At 39.1% G+C, this 19,140-nt stretch overlaps 1 protein-coding gene and 1 long non-coding RNA gene across 4 annotated transcripts in view; one reads left to right on the top strand and one right to left on the bottom strand.

Annotated features, from left to right (window-relative positions):
- The first annotated feature begins 1,850 nt into the window (after positions 1-1,850).
- KIF14 (kinesin family member 14) overlaps positions 1,851-19,140 on the top strand; it is a 31,832-nt gene continuing 14,542 nt past the window's right edge. For all 3 annotated transcript variants that reach the window (XM_028732571.2, XM_028732572.2, XM_028732570.2), the window contains exons 1-16: positions 1,851-1,960; positions 3,750-4,982; positions 6,395-6,646; positions 7,765-7,855; positions 8,430-8,528; positions 9,409-9,461; positions 10,228-10,258; positions 12,239-12,346; positions 13,114-13,230; positions 14,188-14,306; positions 15,412-15,584; positions 16,287-16,434; positions 16,891-16,954; positions 17,114-17,298; positions 18,119-18,221; positions 18,427-18,587. In XM_028732571.2, the coding sequence (XP_028588404.2) occupies positions 3,868-4,982; positions 6,395-6,646; positions 7,765-7,855; positions 8,430-8,528; positions 9,409-9,461; positions 10,228-10,258; positions 12,239-12,346; positions 13,114-13,230; positions 14,188-14,306; positions 15,412-15,584; positions 16,287-16,434; positions 16,891-16,954; positions 17,114-17,298; positions 18,119-18,221; positions 18,427-18,587 (2,819 nt within the window). In that variant the 5' untranslated portion in view covers positions 1,851-1,960; positions 3,750-3,867. The remainder of the gene's footprint in view (positions 1,961-3,749; positions 4,983-6,394; positions 6,647-7,764; positions 7,856-8,429; positions 8,529-9,408; positions 9,462-10,227; positions 10,259-12,238; positions 12,347-13,113; positions 13,231-14,187; positions 14,307-15,411; positions 15,585-16,286; positions 16,435-16,890; positions 16,955-17,113; positions 17,299-18,118; positions 18,222-18,426; positions 18,588-19,140) is intronic.
- Positions 9,246-19,140, bottom strand: part of LOC114598669 (uncharacterized) — a 60,262-nt gene continuing 50,367 nt past the window's right edge. The window contains exon 3 of the long non-coding RNA XR_003707111.2: positions 9,246-9,358. This is a non-coding gene — a long non-coding RNA (uncharacterized LOC114598669). The remainder of the gene's footprint in view (positions 9,359-19,140) is intronic.

The raw sequence follows: 19,140 nt of genomic DNA, 5'->3' as shown, positions 1-19,140 counted from the left end.
TAGGACTAGTCGCCTGAGAAACAGTTTTTATCCAAATGCGATTTTGGTTTTAAATGCAGTTTAAGGTAGTCTCTGTGGAAGTATATTGTACAGTCATACCCCGAGTTGAATGTGCTTCGGGTTGAGCGCGTTCGAGTTGCGCTCTGTGGCAACCCAGAAGTAAGGGAGCACGTTACTTCCGGGTTTCGCCGCTCGCGCATGCGCAGATGCTCAAAATTATGTCATGCGCATGCATGGGAGTGGCGAAATGTGACCCATGCACGTGCAGACGCACCATCGCATCTTGCACTCCATTCAGGAATGGATCCCGTTCGCATCCCGAGGTACCACTGTATTTAATTATGGGGTACCAGAGTTTTTAGGGGGTTAACCAGGCTGGGATAGCAGGCTTGTTGGTTTTGAATGTCTGATGTAGTTTTTTTTCAATTTCGTTCTGTATGGGAAATGACAATAAAGATATATCGTATGTATCGTATCTTGAGACCGAGGTGACTACCCTTGCTGTGAGGTCAGGAGTTACCATTATAATTATTTATAAAAATTTGTATACCTCCCTTCATCCCAATATCACACAGCTGTTCACAACATAAAAATACATAACGAGAACACATGAGCTAATTAGCTTGACAGTGAGTAGTAGTCACTTCCCTCTGGAAGTGGACAAGAAGTTCCACACTGCTAAGATGTAGCTCATTGGTGAGCTTTGCAAGACATGATCTCTGCCCAAAAGGAAGAGTTCCCACATTCGGGCATTCCAACATCACTTGCTGGGAGCGCTGATGCAGGCAAGCTGCTACCTCAACCAACTTTCTGTCTTCTCATATTAAGAGTCACAGGGCAGCGTCGGCAAGAAAAATTGACGGACTATGCAGAACTGGCAAAACTGACATATAAGCTACGGGACAAGGATAACTGACTTTAAAGATGAATGGGAACCCTTTACAAAGTATTTGAAGACGCAACAAAGCGAACTGGACTCCTTGGCAGGTTTTGAATAAACATTCACAAACTTTTTATTGATAATAATCAGCTAAATAGTTTGAGGATCTATGCAACTTTGTAACATGCAGAAAACTGCATTCTCAGAAACCAACGACTGGAACTGAGGGAAGCCGGGGGTGGGGTGTGTGTGGTTTGTGTGGGAGGGTGGGGGGAGCGAGGGAGGGAGGAAAAATGGGGGGGGGGGGAAATAAGGATGATATGTTTTTGGATAATGTTTTGTTTTAATTTTGAATATATATTTTTTTTAAAAGGCAGGATTTTGAGGAGTACCAGGAGGTACCAGAAAAGGGTGGAAAAACCCGACTGAATAGCTGTACGTGCTGTGGCTGAAAGGTTTGGTTGCATGTTGCTTTGGGCTGCCCTGGGCAAGTGACCGACAAATTTAATAAATAAAATTTAATAATAATCTCAGAATCTTGTCAGCAGGAAAAACTGAACTGAAAACAAGAAGACTTTCCGTAATGGAGACACAAACAGCACCCGCATCTAGTATCATTTAGTTGAGATTGCATTTCAGGGGGTTGGACTAGATGACCCTTGGGATCTTTTCCAACTCTCCAATTCTATAATTTAAGAGTGTTTAGATTTGCAAGCACGAACGGTACTGCTTCCCCCCACCTTGCTCCTCTCGGTCTATTAGTGTGGCGGCGGCCCTCCGTTTAATGCTCTTCCCACTAAGAAAGGAGCGGAGTCTCCATGTAAACGCCACCCACCCGCTCTGCAAAAGCCGACGGCGCCCTGCCTCTTCTCCCGCGCATCCGTCACCCCGCAAATGGCCGCAGCTCCGTTGAGAACCGGAGATGTCGCGAGCAGCCTGGCTTGCTCCGGCTTCCCTCTCGGGACTGCGTGTGACCTCACCGTCCGTCTCAACCAATAGCAGGCGGCGCCGCCTTATTCGAATGGAGAGTTTAGGAGGCGCCGCAGGAGGACGGGCTGTTGGTCGATCTCCTGGGGACAGGTGAGTCGCTGGACAGGTATCCTTCCTGGACAGGTATCAGCTCTCTCCGAGAGGTCAGGTCGTCCTTTCCCCCCTGGGTTTCCTGCTTTAAAAATGCGGGACGTGTGGCTTTTTTTGGGCAGTGGAGAGGGTTGGTCTTCTGCTTCCTGCAGTCTAGTGCCTGTTTAAGAAAGGGGCTCCTTTGCTTCTGCCTACTACAGTATTTGATGCGGAGGGAGGACGCTATTCTTGCAGGGACCAAAAACTAAGCATCGTTTACTTCAACGGATATCCTTAATAGCTGCTCTTCCGCCCCGCCCGAGCAGCCCCAAAGGCTTGCTTTTAATCCTTCTCTTAAACTTCAAGCCACATATTTCCTGGTCGCATTCCCTAACCGATTATAAAATTCCCACCTCACCCTGAAATGGAAGAAATATTCACTCTATACACAGACTGTAAACTTCTCTACCAGGTGGAAAGTACAGTCATTCTCTCTACATACCCTGTTTTTCTTTCCCAATGCTTACTCAAGGTGGCTTTATAGTTTTAAAGCAACAGTAACGAACAACACACACACACACAAATTGTATCTTGCTGTTTCAGCTCCCTGCCTGTTGAAACCTGCAGCACGCATTTCTATCACCAGAAATAAGTTGCCTGATGGAATTTGCTAGCTTCCCACCTCTCACCTGCAAATCAAGTGTCAGTAGCTAAGCTGAAATGCGTTCCACCACTTCACTTGGCCAATACTTACCGTACTCCACTTTGCACTACCTTCCCCCCCCCCCAGCAGCTGAGGCTGAATATGAACAGGATTTGTATAAGTTTTGAGGTGGAGAACCTGGATTGGACTGATGGCTGGACGTGGGCAGGAAAAAAATGGGTTCCTCTTGGCAGCTTGACGCCCGTTTTCTCTGGGTAGAGGATTTACATGAGATGGGCAGGGAAACGTTATTTCCCTTTGGCAACAATATTGCCAAGTAATGGCAAAGGCTGGGTGGGGTTAGACATCAGTGACAGATATTTTAGTAATGCTGTCTATGGACTTCTGCTTCAGACACAGATCCTGGGAATTTCCTCCCCTCCAGCACCAACTGTCAAACACTGATTTAAAGTGATGAAAAAGACCTATGTAAATAATGGCTTTAAATCAAACCACTATCTTAAAATGTTGAGGCAAGTAGTTTGTGTGACTTTTTGGCACTGTATTATATATACTTAGAAGTAAGAGGCAATGTAACAATGGCTTTCTGTATGCATACAAGGAAACCAAGCAAGGTAAGATGTCAAAGATCAAGATTCCTATGTTCTGCATTGTAAGCCAAGTACTCTGAACCCTCTTGAACAAGTTATGTTAATGACTGAGCAAAACAATTATCCAAGAGATGGAAAGATGCTGTTATGTTTTTAATTCTAAATATTCATAATTTGCTGCAATACATGTAATATATGAAAGTAAGTAAACTATTTTGTTTCTATTTATCCACCTTTACCATAGAAAGGTAGGGATAAATTCAGTTGTCTTTGACAGAGTGATAATTCTGAGTTTTAAGAGAAGTATAAAATTAATCACCTAAGTTATTTTTTAAATGTGGCATTTTGTGTAAATTGAAGTTTAAACAAAATGAAATTGATGCTAAAATATCATTTAAAAATCTATTTAAAGTAATTATTTTAAATGTTGATTTATCCATCCTACAAGGAAGACTTTACCTTCAGCATAGGTACGGAAATAGGGTCTAGTATATTACCCGCATGACAGTAGTTGAGTATAAATAGAAAATAATAAAGGCTTATTTTTTTTTAACAGATCCCATAGTGATACATTCTGTGCTGTAGAGAAAATAAGATTACAAGTCAAGTATACTCTTCAGGAAGAGCTTGTATGATAGTTTCAGTCCTGCAGTTGCCGCTTGCTTTAGGTCTCAATGCCTATTTATATTGTTTCTAAGAAAAGCCATATTAGTGCACCTGGTGGATCTTCACAAAAGCATCCTCCAGAAAATGTCATTGCTAGAAACAGGTTTGCACAGACATTTACATCCCACACACTGGAGAATGAGGGAAGCAATCCTCAGTCACAGTCCCTGAGTAAGACCAAAGAAATAAATACGACCTATGTGCTTTCAGCCTGTAACAAACTGGCTGACACTTCAGCTGCTTCCACGACTGAAGGCAGGCTGACACTCCAACGAAGGACTGTGACGAGCAAAGAACAATCTGATACAAATACAACACATGACAGTGAAAATACACGAGTGGAAAAAAGATTGACGCTGCAGCGCCGAACAAGGACTGCGTCAACTGAGAAGCACAAAACAAATATTCACGAAGCCAGAGCAGAAAAAGGAGACCCTCTTCCCCAGAAGAGTGGCAAAACATTGTTTCCACCAAAAATTAGCAGCAGTGACCCTCCATTTGTTAAGACTGGCCTTTTGTCACTTCAAGGCCTCACAGATGGAAAGAGAAATCCTGATATGAAAAGTGATGTACCTTTTAATCAGAATGGTTCAAGTGCTACTGGTAGTTACACACCTTTAAGATACAAGACAGTTGTTGGTGATTCTCAGAGTAAAAACAAAGTTCCTAGACCATCATTCTTAACTGTAGGAAAACTTGATGAAAGGACGTCTGTATTAAAACTAGCTGAAAAGCGTAATTCCAGTAAGGAAAATGGAACTGAAAGTCTGCAAAATAGATTTATTAAGAATGAAAATCTGGAAAAGCAGAAGACACCAAGGAAAGGTTCAACAGAAGGAATGAAATTCACCCCCAGATGTGGAGCTGCTCAGCATGCCAAGATTCCTGCTGCCCCAAGCATAAAGAATAAGATTCTGTGTCCTCAAACAATATCAGCCAAGAAATCTGGTACTAATGAATTGACTCTAAATAGAAGGTTGCAAGAAAATACCACATATACTCAACAAACTGCTTCACAGAAAGAAGATACTCTAATGCAGAACATATGTGGTAAAGAAGACCCTTTCAAAATAGAAAACAGCAAAGTGACTGTAGCTGTGCGAATACGGCCCTTTAGTGTCAGGTATATAACCATTATTTTTTTTTACTAATATGTGAAATTATACAAGTTGTTACCATGATATTGAGTAGCATAACATGCTCTCCAACCACTTAGATATATTACCCAGTTTAATTCCCACTGTGTCTGTATACAAACTGCTGCACTTCTCTTTACTTCCATTGTCCACTTTATAAGGGATCTGTGTGTTCTAACTAAGGCTGAGACAATTTAACAACTATATGAAATAAATAAAATGGGATGATAGTTGATACTTTGTTAGCTCAGTAGCCCACCTTGCAAGGGAAGCTAATCCAATCCCCTTTGCATAACTCCATTTTAATAAACCTCAGATTTTGGGGGCAAGAGTATAGTCATATCCAGCACTGTTGTTCCCTTGTGCAGCAGACTTCTAGTTGTGCAACAGAACTTGTCATTCCTCTTCTCTGCAGCCCACCATGCATTCACAAAATCTGCTCCAGGGAGTTAAAGGACCCTCTGGAGCACAATTTGAGGGCTCACTCAAGAGGACAGGAAGGGGAAGTCCTGTTGCAAAAGGAACTCTGCATGCACAGTAATGTCCAGCTTTTTGTCCCTCTGTATAATTTTTTTAAAGAAATGCTATGCAGCACAGTGGCTTTTGAATTTTTTATCAGTCTTCTGATTTTTAGGCAACCGATCTGCAGATGCTAGCTTACATTTTAGAAACTGGACACTTGCCATGGAGTTTATATTAGTAGTTAATTTAGTCTTTGATCTTGGAACTATATGTTTTATAAATATATAAATTATTTTCTTTGGCTGATTTACTGTAATCCTGGATTGGTTTTTGTTACACATGTTAGCATTGGATCCTAAACAGTATATTTATGAATTATTTTGATCTAGGTGTATTTTGTACATTAGTTCTATGAATGGCTGATGTAGTATACTGAACTTCAATACAGTCTATCTCTATGCTAACATTTTACATATAATGAAATTTCAAAAACCTTTAAGGAGAAGATTCATATAGAAAATTCATATGGCTGATGCACAATTAACCTGAAGACGGCCACATATTATAATGATTTAGTTACAACATCAATTAGACAATTTAGATTAAATTTGGTTTATAAGATCAGTTACAAAGCTGAATGTTACAGATGGGTAGCCGTGTTGGTCTGCCATAGTCAAAACAAAAAAAAATTCCTTCCAGTAGCACCTTAAAGACCAACTAAGTTAGTTCTTGGTATGAGCTTTCGTGTGCATGCACACTTCTTCAGATACACAGTGTATCTGAAGAAGTGTATCTGAAGAAGTGTGCATGCACACGAAAGCTCATACCAAGAACTAACTTAGTTGGTCTTTAAGGTGCTACTGGAAAGCTGAATGTGTTCAGTGTTTTGTCGTCCCTCGCCCCCTATAACTAACATTTCTTTTGTGCCTTTATTCAGAGATAAGAATGAAGAAACATTACAAGTGGTTTCCATGACAGGGCAAGAGACTGTTGTGCACCATCCAAATACAAAACAAATCTACAGTTTCACTTTTGACTTCTCATTCTGGTCTTTTGATAAATGTCAGAATTTTGCAAGCCAAGAGATGGTGTATCAGTCTCTGGCAGTACCTCTCCTAGAAAGAGCCTTTGAAGGATACAACACCTGCCTTTTTGCATATGGACAGACTGGTTCTGGAAAGTCATACACGTAAGTTGGACTGGAAGTGTTCCATTTCTGTTGCTGTTGTTGACACCCAATACATGTCATATCCAGATGCTTTTTTGTTGTATGTTTGTTTCTTAAGTGAATGAGATTATTATTGAAACGGAAGACTGACTTGAATGAAGCCAAACTAACAGTATAGAGGACATTTTATTTAAATCTCTCTGAAGAAAATTATGGTATGTTTTAAACAGAAAAACCACCTATCTTCAGGACTGTGATTATCTAGTGCTTTAGGGTAACAGTAACTAAAAGACTAAGATCCGAAGCAGGAATTTCCTTGTTCAGATCTCATGTATGCTGTTAAGTCGCTAGGCTCACAGGAAGCTCTCTTATACCAAGACAGACCATTCCGGTGTTTCCCAAACTAGCTGGAAAGCTGGAAAACTAGTCTAGCTGTTTTTGGACTACAGTTCCCATTATCCATGACCACTGATCCTACTAACTAGGGATGATGGGAGTTGTAGTCCAAAAACAGCTGGAGACCCAAGTTTGGGAAACACTGATCTAGCCTAATAATGTCTACTACTGACAGCAGCTCTCCAGGGTTTCAGGCAAAGTATCTCCCTCAGCCCAACTCTGGCGAACTTCATTTTACCTTCAGTAAAATGGTGACAGTAATGTTGGCCTACCTGGCAGGGTTGCTGGAATAATGGCTGAGATGATACTTGTGAAGTGTGTAGAAAGTTCAAGATAAACATGAGGTATTATAAAAAATAATATGGATCTAATATCTTCTCCTAGCAACTCTATGTTGTGAACTGCCCTGAGATTTGCAAATGAGGTGGTATAAAAATGTAATAAATAAAACAATTAATATGGAGTTAGGTGACCAGAAGCCACGATAGCCAAAGCTTACCATATGGTGTGTGGATTGCCTTAACTTCAAACCATGCAGTTAAGACACCATAGTCACCTGTCCTCTTTCCTAGCTAATCCATTTTAAGAATCTTATTAGATTTTACAATATTATGCAGAAATTTTCTTCTAGTTGTCTTTTAAAACTGGTACCCACTCTGTATTAATGCCTCATTAGGAAGTGTGAACGTCATATTCTGCAGAGATATAACCTGAGCCTATAATTGCAATATTTGTCATTACAGTATGATGGGATTTGATGATGACGAAAGAGGAATAATACCAAGATTCTGCGAAGATCTCTTTACTCAAATTGCAGAAAAAGAAACGCAACAGGTATTGCTGCAGCATTACTTTTCTTTCTGAACTTATTGAGGCTGCTCCACTTTCTTTGGAAGTACATGGAACCACCTTTGGGTTCACTTTTGGGCATCACTGTTGTAGAGGCACTGTTAATGTGAATCAACACTTCCACAAAGATGCACTACATGTGATTGCAATGATTTCCACAGTGGCAGCAGTGCTTTTTTGGAAGTATCCTGCAACAATTGCATGGGGGTTTTGTAGCCGACCCTGAAATTTGCCCCATCCTTGTGGCTGCTTCATACAGCCCATATTCACAGCTTATATTCATCACAGCTTCCATGTGGCTGTGTGTAGGAAGCAAATTGCCAGAACAACATATTTCTAAAGTATTTGATATTTCTGTGGTTTTGGGGTGTTGTTTTTTTTACCATAAAATAAAACCAGAAATCAATATGTACAGACTATAGCTCCTCTGTTGGCTAGCAAGGCTGATCTTACACCTTAATAATTCTATTAATAATTCTAATAATTCTAATATATTCTATTGCTGTACTGTGTTTCTTGGGTGTACGGGCAGCAATAAAGCTGGTTTTTTTTTAATTAGACTGATTTTCATCTTGAGATGAGCTATTTTGAAGTCTACAATGAAAAAATTCACGACTTGCTAGTCTACAAAGCTGAAAATGGACAGAAGAAACAGCCTGTAAGTAACTAATTACGTTCTGAACATTGACGTATTGTCAGTGTATAAAACAGTAACTCTCTGGATGTGGGCTAGTCTCATAACCATAAGGAATTTGATCCTTTCTGTTCTTGGCTCTTACAAGCATAGAAAAAGATGGGCATCTGTTCAAAGGCTAATGTATGAGCCTCAGTGAGGTTATATAGGGGTGTATATAGCCGCTTTCGATCCTGGCAGCATTTCTGCTGCACGGCACTCTCAGCCCCGTATGGGACTTCCAGCTGGCCATTTAAAGAGCTTCTACTTTGACTTGCAGACTTTTAGTTTTACTCATCTCTATTTTGTTTTGATTCCCTGTTTTTGTAGGTTTTGCTTCTTAAGCTGTGCTTGCATACTGTTTTGCATGGTGTGATGCTTGCAATGAAAAGTTTTTATTGCTCTTTATGTTTTTTTTAAATAAAATGTATCATAAAGATGCATTCTGTTGTTTTCAGGGTTTTCAAAAGTTATTTTGTGGCAAAATAAAACAAAAACCATTTGTTTTGTTATCTGTGGTTTACTAGGGTTTTCACAAGGTTATAATAAAACGCTTCAGTCTCTTATTTTTCCTCTGTCCCCATGCCCTTTTTAGTTTTTTCATTTGTGATGTCCAGTTGTTTGGCACATTATTCAACCCTCAGGTTCACATGTGCAAATATGGATTAGGATACCAATGTCACTGCTGTTCTGGGATCCCAGATTAGCAAACACCGAGTTGGAGAAGTTTCAGTCCTTCTACTTATGGATAATAACTTGTTAGATAGTTCCATAAATGTGCTCTAAATCTCTGAAGTTTTTAAAGCTGATCAACACTGAAAAAATAAAAATAAAGTTGATCAACACTGACTTTTCTGATTAACAGCTTCGTGTGAGAGAACATCCTATCTTTGGACCCTATGTGGAAGACCTGACTGTGTAAGATTTAACTTTATGATTTTTTCTACAAATGTCTGTTTGCTGACTTAAAATGGACCTATTAGTTATTCACATAACAAGAAGCCTGCAGTCAAGGAAATTGTTGGGTTTTTCAAACAAATTTTGAAATTAAGCCCCAACCAAACTGGCTATTGACTCTACTTTTTCACAGTGTCATTTCTCATTAATTCCCTGTCCCTCAGTTCTCTGCTTTCCCCCGGAATGCAGTTTCCTCCACCTACTGTCCTCTCAGACTTGTTTCTGTTCCACTGCCTGTCCTCCAGCCTTCCTTCAGCCCCCCTTCCCCTTCATTTTCTTACTCAGTTTTTGGGTCCTTAATCTGCCCCATGCAAGCAATTCTCCTCTTCTGTTTTGTATTAATCTCAAATATATAGTTTGCCCTTTTCTTTCAGATGGGTAACTACAAATGTTCTGATGCTAACCATTTTCACATTCTGTAACACCACCTCAATTGTACTGGAGGTGTCGCCACCACAAGCAAAATATAATATTGATTCTCTTGTAAACTCTGTTGAACCTATAATAAAGCGTGGGTTTTCATTCCTTCAGGTGTACATATTTGGACCATAATACTGCTAGAATTGTGTAGTAAATCCATAATTTCTGAGGTATCTGTAGGCTTCATTGAAGCTTCTTGATGAATAATTGTAAGCTGAATGGTTTGTAGGACTGGGTCTGTGTTTATATGTGTAGAACTTGGTTTTTCCCCCTTCACAAGAGATAAAAATTATTATTTTTCTTCTAGGAATGTTGTTAGCTCTTACTTGGATATTCAGGTAAGGTTATTGTTGTTGTATGTATCTCATAAAAAGTCTCATGTAAAAAACTGATTTCTAGTTTTCAGTGATGGTAGATAAGAGATCATTGAGTAATTTAATTCTTCCAAACAAATAAGTATTGAAATAGTTGAACTAGCAATTACTTCTTTGTGGTAGATCCTTGTACTGATAGAAAATTACTTGCAGGATCAAAATTTCTCCTTTTACCCATTTCTCCAGAGTTCCTGTGAGAAATTGTAAAAGCTTTTGTTTTAATTTATAGTATGTTTAATTTTCTGATGTATATCTCTTAATGATAGAAGTATCAATTAAATATAAACAAAATGAAAGGCCACCAACCAATTCTGCCATAAAATCAAAGTTACCAATATAGTTGGTAACTGTTGCAGCTCAGATAAAAATGTCTACTCCAAAATAATGAGGACTTGGGTAAGCTTTTGGGTAGTGATTTGGCCATTTTTTCACACCTAGTGCAGTGTGCAGAGTTGTGCCATAAAGGACAGTATATCCCCTTCCTTCCCCCACTGACTTCCTGTCAGGTGTGTAGTGTTACAGAAAATCTTAAGTATTCCAAGGTAAGATCTTCCACACCTGCGCTGGAAGCATCTAGCTTCTTGCCATCCCCCAGAATTCTGACATGCAAGATACTGCTGGGGAAAAACAGGAGTAGAGCCACATGCAGGTCCCTGCATACAAAGACACAATATATGGCAAGCAAAGTACAATGAATGTGTTCATCACAATGTACCCGCTATTACAAGACATGTGGTACATACAAGCGGTAATCCAGAATCATCAAAATAAGTACAATTAATATATTTTCATTATATCCAGCACACGGAAATTATTGGAAGCAGCAGAGCTGCTGTAGCAAACAGGACTGGAGCCTGGTGATCCCAGTTTCAAAGAGAAACTCCTTCTTCAGCCTGTGAAGTTAACAAGGTCCCACATCGGGTACAAGTTGGGGCAGCTGCCATGTGCTGGCTAGCTGTCTCTTCGAAACTGGGATCACTGGGCTCCTGTCATGTTTGCTACAGCTGCTTTGTACTTTGCTTGCCATATATTGTGTCTCTGTATACTAGCTTGAACCGCTGTTTTTTCTTTTTTGAAAGAACACTTGTAATCTTAAGGACAATGTTTAAAATTGGAAATATTTAAGGATAAGAAAATTATAGACATGTACTATATAAGAAATTATAAAAGAACCGGGGGAGGGAATGGAGGGAAGTCAAGGGATCTGAGGAATCCCAAAATACGGATTTAATATGGTATGAAAATGTTTTAAATTTATTTATTTATTTTTACTTTAATTGCATCTGTTTATTATGGTATGTGAAGATAATGTTTAATTGTGAAAACTATTTTTTTAAAAAAGAAAAAGAAAAAGAACCCTTTTTTCTGTTTGTGTATGTTTTATACACAGTAGGTTCCTTATTTTTGCACAGGATGAGTTGGCGGGAGATGTGTAGAATGCCCCACCTTGGAGTGTACAGTCTAAATACATGACTAGCAGAGCACAGCTGCAACCCAGTAGGGGAGGAAAGCGCTATGCTGTGAGGTGGAGCTACTTGCTATATTTATAGTAAGACCCTACTACTAGCAGCAGCAGATGCGTGATGGATTTCAAATCTGTGTTTATTTTTAATATTTCAATGCCCTACTTCATTTTGGCTTTTTAACTTACTGACAACTTGAAAATCTAGATAAATCATGTGGACTCTCTTTCACTGGACATTTTTAAGCAGAGGTTGGATGGCCATCAGTCATGGATGCTTTGGACTCCTGCATTGTAGGGGGTTGGACTAGATGATCCTCAAGGTCCCTTCCAACTCTACAGTTCTATGATTCTATAAGTGGCTTTTGTGTGTGTTAGCACAAGTTGTTCTAGAAACATTTATTTTATTTTATTTTTTTAAAAAACCCTCATGGTGCTCACAACTGTTTTCTCTAAATTTTCACATCCTCTCTTTCTATCAGAATTGGCTCCAGTTAGGAAATAAACACAGAGCTACTGCTGCCACAGGAATGAATGACAAGAGTTCTCGATCTCATTCTGTTTTCACCCTGGTGATGACACAAACCAAGGTACTGGGCATTTTGGTTTGCTTTTAAACTTACTTTTTTATAACATTTTGTAATGCAGGTCAAAAATTCAACAAAATTATTCATCCCCCTCTCTTCCCTTTTGCATAAAGGGGAACTTTTTAATTTTTAAAAAAATGTTCAATAATGCAGCAGACGTTGAGCAGAAAATTCACTTATTGATATAAAACCTGGGAAATAACGGTTTGGATCTCAAGGCGCCTGGCACAAGTGGAGAGACTTAATTCAAGCATCAACAAAAGTTGTTTAATCTTACATAAAGTAATTTTATGTATGGGCAGAGTGACTGCACACTATGCTCCCCATTTTTCTTTATACTTTTGTTTTCTACTGTAAACATAATGAAAGCATTAGCTTCCTATCGATGTGGTTGCTAACTTGTTTTATGAAGTTTTAAATGTTAGAGAATTAGAGCAGGCTAAGGGGGAGATTGTCTAGCTTTCTTTTTTTTAGGTTATACAAATATTCATGATCTCCGGCTTTGTTTTTAAACTGTTCGTAGGCTGCAAGTCAGGTATAGCACAGGAGCATAGGAAATCATTGGTCCATCTAGAGTAGTACTGTATACACTGAATGGCAGCAGCTCCAGAGTTTTAGGCAGGACTCTCCCAGCCCTATCTGGAGATGCTGGATATTGAATCTGAGACCATCTGCATGTAAGCCAGATACCCTACCACTTACCTACATCCCTTCCTCACAAGCTGCATCCCTTCCCAACATGTCCAATTGTAGTCATTTCTTTATTTTAGACGGATATTGTGGAAAAGGAGGAACGCGAACACAGAATTATCAGTCGTGTGAACCTGGTAGACCTTGCAGGCAGTGAGCGCTGCTCTACAGCTCAAACCAGTGGAGAAAGACTGAAGGTAAAATGTATATAAGGTACTCTGCTGGGCCTTATATTCTCAGAAACTGGGCAACTGTCCAGCGGAGCCACCTTGTTAATCCCCACGCCAAGCAAATCGTACTGCAACACAACATGCAATATTATGGCATTGAACTTGAAACACAAAGAAGAACCACTTAACAAGGTCTTTTATACAGTGTCAGATTACTGGTCTACCTAGCTCATTACTAGTCCTTTCTACACCCACAGCCTCTTGCCACTTTATCCCATTTCTAGATCAGATTCAAGAAAGAAAGAAAAAACTATGGGCAAGTTCAGCCCTCCTGGGGCCCATATTCCCAGGACAACCAGCCATGGGTTCTGACTTGACCTGACCCCAGTTATGTTTATGGTTCTTCAGTAGCAGCTCCTGAGAATACAGTGGCTGGGAAAGGTGACACCGTGAACTGGTATTGGGAAGCCGTAACAAGAGATGTGCCAGATTGCAACTTCAATATATATGCCCCCTGTTTATGTGCATCTATATAGCCGATTGTAAAATACTATTCTTCCTGTAACAAATGTGTGAACTAGATGGATTAAGCATCTTCCGCCTGTGCACACTTTAAGACATGGAATATTAGTATTGTTAGATACAGGTAGTCATTTGGGTATTGGAATATATAGATGGTGAGGTGACTAGTAGAATGCCTTGGTTATATTTAGGCAAATTATTTATTAATTTATCATTTATTAAATTTGTATACTGCCCTATACACTCAGGTATCAAAATAATTAATTGTAAAAGTGGCCCAGAATTGAATCTAAATGATGGGGATGTCCCATGCCTCTGAAATGAACAGCAAATAGAAGTGGATATTCCTCTGCCTTGTGCAATAATGTAACTGGGGTTATGCACCTATATTGTGGCGCCTGTAGGAAAAACTAGAGCATAATATGTTGATGCTATTGACTGTTTCTCTCCTTCTCAATATAGGAAGGTGTGAGTATAAATAAATCCCTGTTAACTCTGGGGAAAGTTATTTCTGCACTGTCTGAGCAAAATCAGAGCAGGAGGAAGGTGTTCATTCCATACCGTGAATCTGTTCTTACATGGTATGTACATATTTTGTGTGCCATAACAGCTTAAAAAAAAAAGCTTCATTTTTTGTAGTGATCCTTTCTTTCTTGGCAGCATTTAATTATTATCAAAGTTAATAGATCTTCATAGAAACACAGCTTTTAATGGTAAAAAATGGAATTAGATCCAGTTATGTACCACATTAATCAACCCACTCTTCCCCCTCTCCACCCATTCATTTTGGTCCTCTGCTTTTCTATTTCCTGACAATGGAACTGAGCTAATTTTCAAAGTGATTTTGATTGATCCTGTAGGGCATAAAACTGCAACTGGTAGAGTACATTTACTTTATTCTCAACTGATTATTCTTGCATATAGGAAAAAAATGGATAATGCCTTAATATTTGGGGCCTATTTCCACTAGCACCTTCGGCTAATATCTGTGGGAAAGGCACTGCTTTTAAGCCAGCTAGTGTTTAGACTTCTGAGTTCTGAAGGCCCCCCAAAACATTCCTTTCTTCAGCACTAGGGGTGGTGGGGTGAGGCATGCATTCTTTGGCCCGGGCTGCACTGTTTCTTGAACAAGTCTTTGGGAAACAGCCCAGGCCAAGCTGAATGAAGTACACCTAACAGTTGTGCACCACTTTTGACTTTTGCTGCAGTCCCCCCACAGTTTTCTTAGCACTTTGGGGAGAGTTAGTCAAGAGGCCTTTGTAATGGTGCACACACCTCTGGGTATCTGCCTGTTCCAGTACTGGGAGGGATGGGAGGTTTATGAGTTACGCTTCCCAACTCTGTTCTGATGAGAAGATGCCCCCTGCAAAAAACCATTGGTGTTGTCCCAGACTCCTTTGGTCCATCCTTTCCGCTAATGCTAGCAGGAGTCCAAGGGGAAGTGGAAGGTGAATGGTGACATGTTGTTTGGAGGAAGGGAACCAATTGGGTAGCGAGGTGAATGACCTGGATCTGATTCCACAGGTGAAGAACTTAGGCATCCTTATTCTAATCTACATAAAGAATTGGATCCTGCAAAATGCTCAAAACATGTACTGTACTTTGTTGTATCTTCAGAGAATATAGTCTTAAAATAAATCCAGACTGGGGAAAAATCATTGTGCCTTTATTTTCTTTCAAATGTAGGCTGTTAAAGGAAAGTCTTGGTGGAAACTCGAAAACTGCTATGATCGCCACAATTAGCCCTGCTGCAAGCAATATAGAAGAAACACTGAGTACCCTTCGATATGCTAAACAAGCTTGTTTCATAATCAACATTGCCAAAGTCAACGAAGACATAAATGCAAAACTAATCCGAGGTAAGCCTGAGAACTATTTTGCTTCTTGCCGAAATAGCCCTATGCCAAGTTGTTCCTAGATTTCTTACAAAGTATACACTTACTAAGAGGAAGTAATTCAAAAGAAAGCTGCATCAATTTATGGACAAATGCTTGCAATTGAAACCCACAAAAATGGCAAGAATCATTATTTTAATGATAATGTGATGAAATTGCTTATTGGTAGCCTGGAGTGCAAAATACTTTCAAACAGCTCAGAGGTGATCACAGCTCCCTGACAAGCATGTCTGTATGTTACATGTTTGCAAATATGTGGGTTTTTTTTTACATTCATACTGTACATTTTTAGGTGTGTAGTTGATATGCTGCATTTTTTTTAAAAAAACAATACTTGCATTTATTCAATATGCAGGTAATTTTTAAATTGCAAACATCGTGGGTAGGATTCATCTAACAAACCCTGTCAGCAGAAGCCCTGCACAAGGACTTCCACTTGCAAAATGGGTCTTCCCCCTGTGTTCCACGAAATTGGCTGGGGAGGGCAGAAGAACTCCCAGAACAGCAGAGAGGGGGAGGGGAGTAGATCCATTCTGTCTGGCAAGCTGAAATGCTTGTGTAGCTATAACATTTGTCACTGTGAGACTCATAGATGCCAATCCAGAATATTTGCCAATATAAGAGATGCCATTTTGACTAGCTGCTGAACTCTCTTGTTAAATGTAGAATTGAAAGCTGAAATTGAGAAACTGAAATTGGCTCAGAAAAACGCTCAGAATGTTGACCCTGAAAAACAAAAGCTTTATATGCAAGAAATAACATCTTTAAGAGTGAAGCTATACCAGCAAGAGAGGGAGATGGCAGAGATGCAAAGGTACTTGGTGTCTTCTCAAAAATACAGACTGCTAATGGAAGGTTCCCCTCTATTTTTTGGTTTTTTTACTATTGAAATATAGTCTATACAATTAATTGTGCATTATTGCATAAATATTGCACATAAATAATAACTAATTAAATAAATAAGAATAACAATGTTGGGCCCAGACTGTTTAACTCAAATTGATAGTTTTAACATTCACCTAAGCAATTATTGATTTAAGACTCCTCTTACGTATTTCCAGTGATCTTAGTAAATTTCCTGTTATGCAAATATAATGATGGTTTTTTTAATTGCTTAAACTTTGTTTCCAATAGTATGTAAGGATATAAATATTATTCAGTGATAACTCAATTCTTCTTTAGATTATGTATCCCTTTTGTTAGCCTCAGAATTACATTTGCAAAATGATAATAAGCTGAACCACCATTTTATTTCCCCTGATAAATAAAGGGCCTGGAAAGAAAAACTCGAACAAGCAGAAAAAAAGAAATTTGAGGAAACAATGGAGTTACAGGTACCATTTTTCAAGTAAATTCAATTGTGGATGAAAAATAATAGTTTTCCCAAGTGTCATTCTTCTTCCTTACCTGCATCATATTCCTACAACAGCAAATGAACAAAAAGTTGCTTTCATTTGCATGCAATATGTAATGTTCTGAATCTTTTATTTTAGAAAGCTGGCATTACATTCAAAGTTGACAATAGTTTGCCTAATTTAGTCAATCTCAATGAAGATCCCCAGCTCTCTGAGATGTTGCTATACATGATCAAGGAAGGACAAACAACAGTTGGGAAATGCAAGCCAAATTCACGTCATGATATTCAGCTGTCTGGTGTCCTGATTGCCGACGACCATTGGTAGGTGTTTCTCTAAATTAACAAATAATGATAAATGGGTCTTCTGCTCTGCACAATTCCCCTGGTTAATATGCAGCTCCACTGAAATAAACAGGCGCATTAGCTTGTGTAGATCCAGGCTAAAACAAATTTAGCTGAAAGTAAATGGGGCAGAATTCGTGTGTTTAGGTTGACAGATTAGGATGGTGATTAGACAGATTCATGGAGGGATAAGTTTATCAATTGCTACTAGTCAAGGCTATAGGAAAGTTCCATATTAAGAGACAGTGTGCCCTTCAATACAAATTGCTGGCGAGCAACAATGGACGAGGGCTTATGGATTTTTCACAAGCATTTAGTTGCCAGCTGTAGGAAACGGGATGCTGCACTAGATGGAAGTGAAAAACACCTCCTTCCTATCCCTGCTCATATAAGTCTGATGCAGTATAATTTCTCTTGTGCTCTCATGTTATATTTGTAATGCAGCATAATCATTTTTTAAAATCCTATTTGTTTTCAAGCGTATTGGCTACTGTGCTGAAGCATGAATGAAGCTATGATCCAAAGAAACTAGTTATGTGAATGCAAAGAAGTTAAAACTGCTTCTTCCTCTCTCCTCTCTCCTCTCCCCCACCCCCGGCAGCAGTTTCTCATGTGGAATGCCTTTGAAACACAGGCTTGTTTCCAAAGTATAATGTCATGATGTGGCAAAGGGGTCAAAAATTCGATTGGGGTAGGAATCAGCTGTTTGATTCCTGGTATACGTGTGTATCCCAAAGTGATTTGTCACACTTTTCCTTACTTGAAGCTTTACTGATAATAACATATTTCTTATTTGTAGTATTATCAAACACATGGATGGTGTTGTGAGTATTATTCCACTGGGAGGAGCGAATACATACGTTAATGGAAAATGCATTTCAAGCCCTACATTTCTCCATCACGTGAGTTGGTTGGAACAGAGATTTATTTGCATGTCAAATTGGGACAGAAGTTTAAATTCATGTGTCATATGCTGGTTTAGTGTAGATTTTGAATGACTAAGCATGGTATTATTTGATGTCACTCATGTGCCTAAGCGCTTGCATGCAAGCACACACAAAAAAATCATGTTTAACATGCATCAAACATATATCTTGGGTTTTTTAGGGTGACCGTGTCATTCTTGGAGGAGACCACTATTTTCGGTTTAATCACCCAGTAGAAGTTCAGAAAGTCAAAAGTCTTTCTTGTGGCACTTCCCTTCCTGAGGACGGTCCAAGTGGCTTTGAATTTGCGAAGAATGAATTGCTGGCTTCACAAAGGGCTCAGTGAGTACTAGTAGAAATTCTGACTTAAATGGTAAATGTGTTTTCCTTCTTGTGTGTGACATGAATGTTGCACCCTAGTTTTTAGAACTTTGATTTTTGTATAGGTTGGAGATACTAAAATGAACAAACATTTACTTTCTATGTAAGAAAGGTGTCTTGCGGAATTCCCATCAACATCTAGAAATTCTGTTGCCACTAAAAGCTTAAGTTTAGACAACTTAGAGCCCACTGTTGTTCTTAGAGCTGATATGGTAAGTTTCATTGGTGTTCAACCAAAAATTAGCATTAAATTTTGTTATGGTGCTAACAGGAATATAGCAAAGCGATGAGTGGCAAGACAAGTTACATTACCATGTAGGCTTCTTTCATGTTATCTTTGGAACAAATGGGTCTCCTAATAGCAGAAAAAAATTACGTTGATATTTGAAAAACTAATCTCTTCACTTTTGGAAAAGTAGTGAGTTTCAGACTTGCATTTATACTGTAATGTAGGTGAAAGGATTGTTTAAAGGTCCTGCACAGCATATTAAGATGACTGAAGCTCCTACATTTG

The sequence above is a fragment of the Podarcis muralis genome, chromosome 5 (genome assembly GCF_964188315.1).
Source record: "Podarcis muralis chromosome 5, rPodMur119.hap1.1, whole genome shotgun sequence".
Taxonomy (NCBI): Eukaryota; Metazoa; Chordata; class Lepidosauria; order Squamata; family Lacertidae; genus Podarcis; species Podarcis muralis.
Note: the sequence above shows the minus strand (reverse complement) of the source record. Positions and strands in the feature narration are given on the sequence as shown.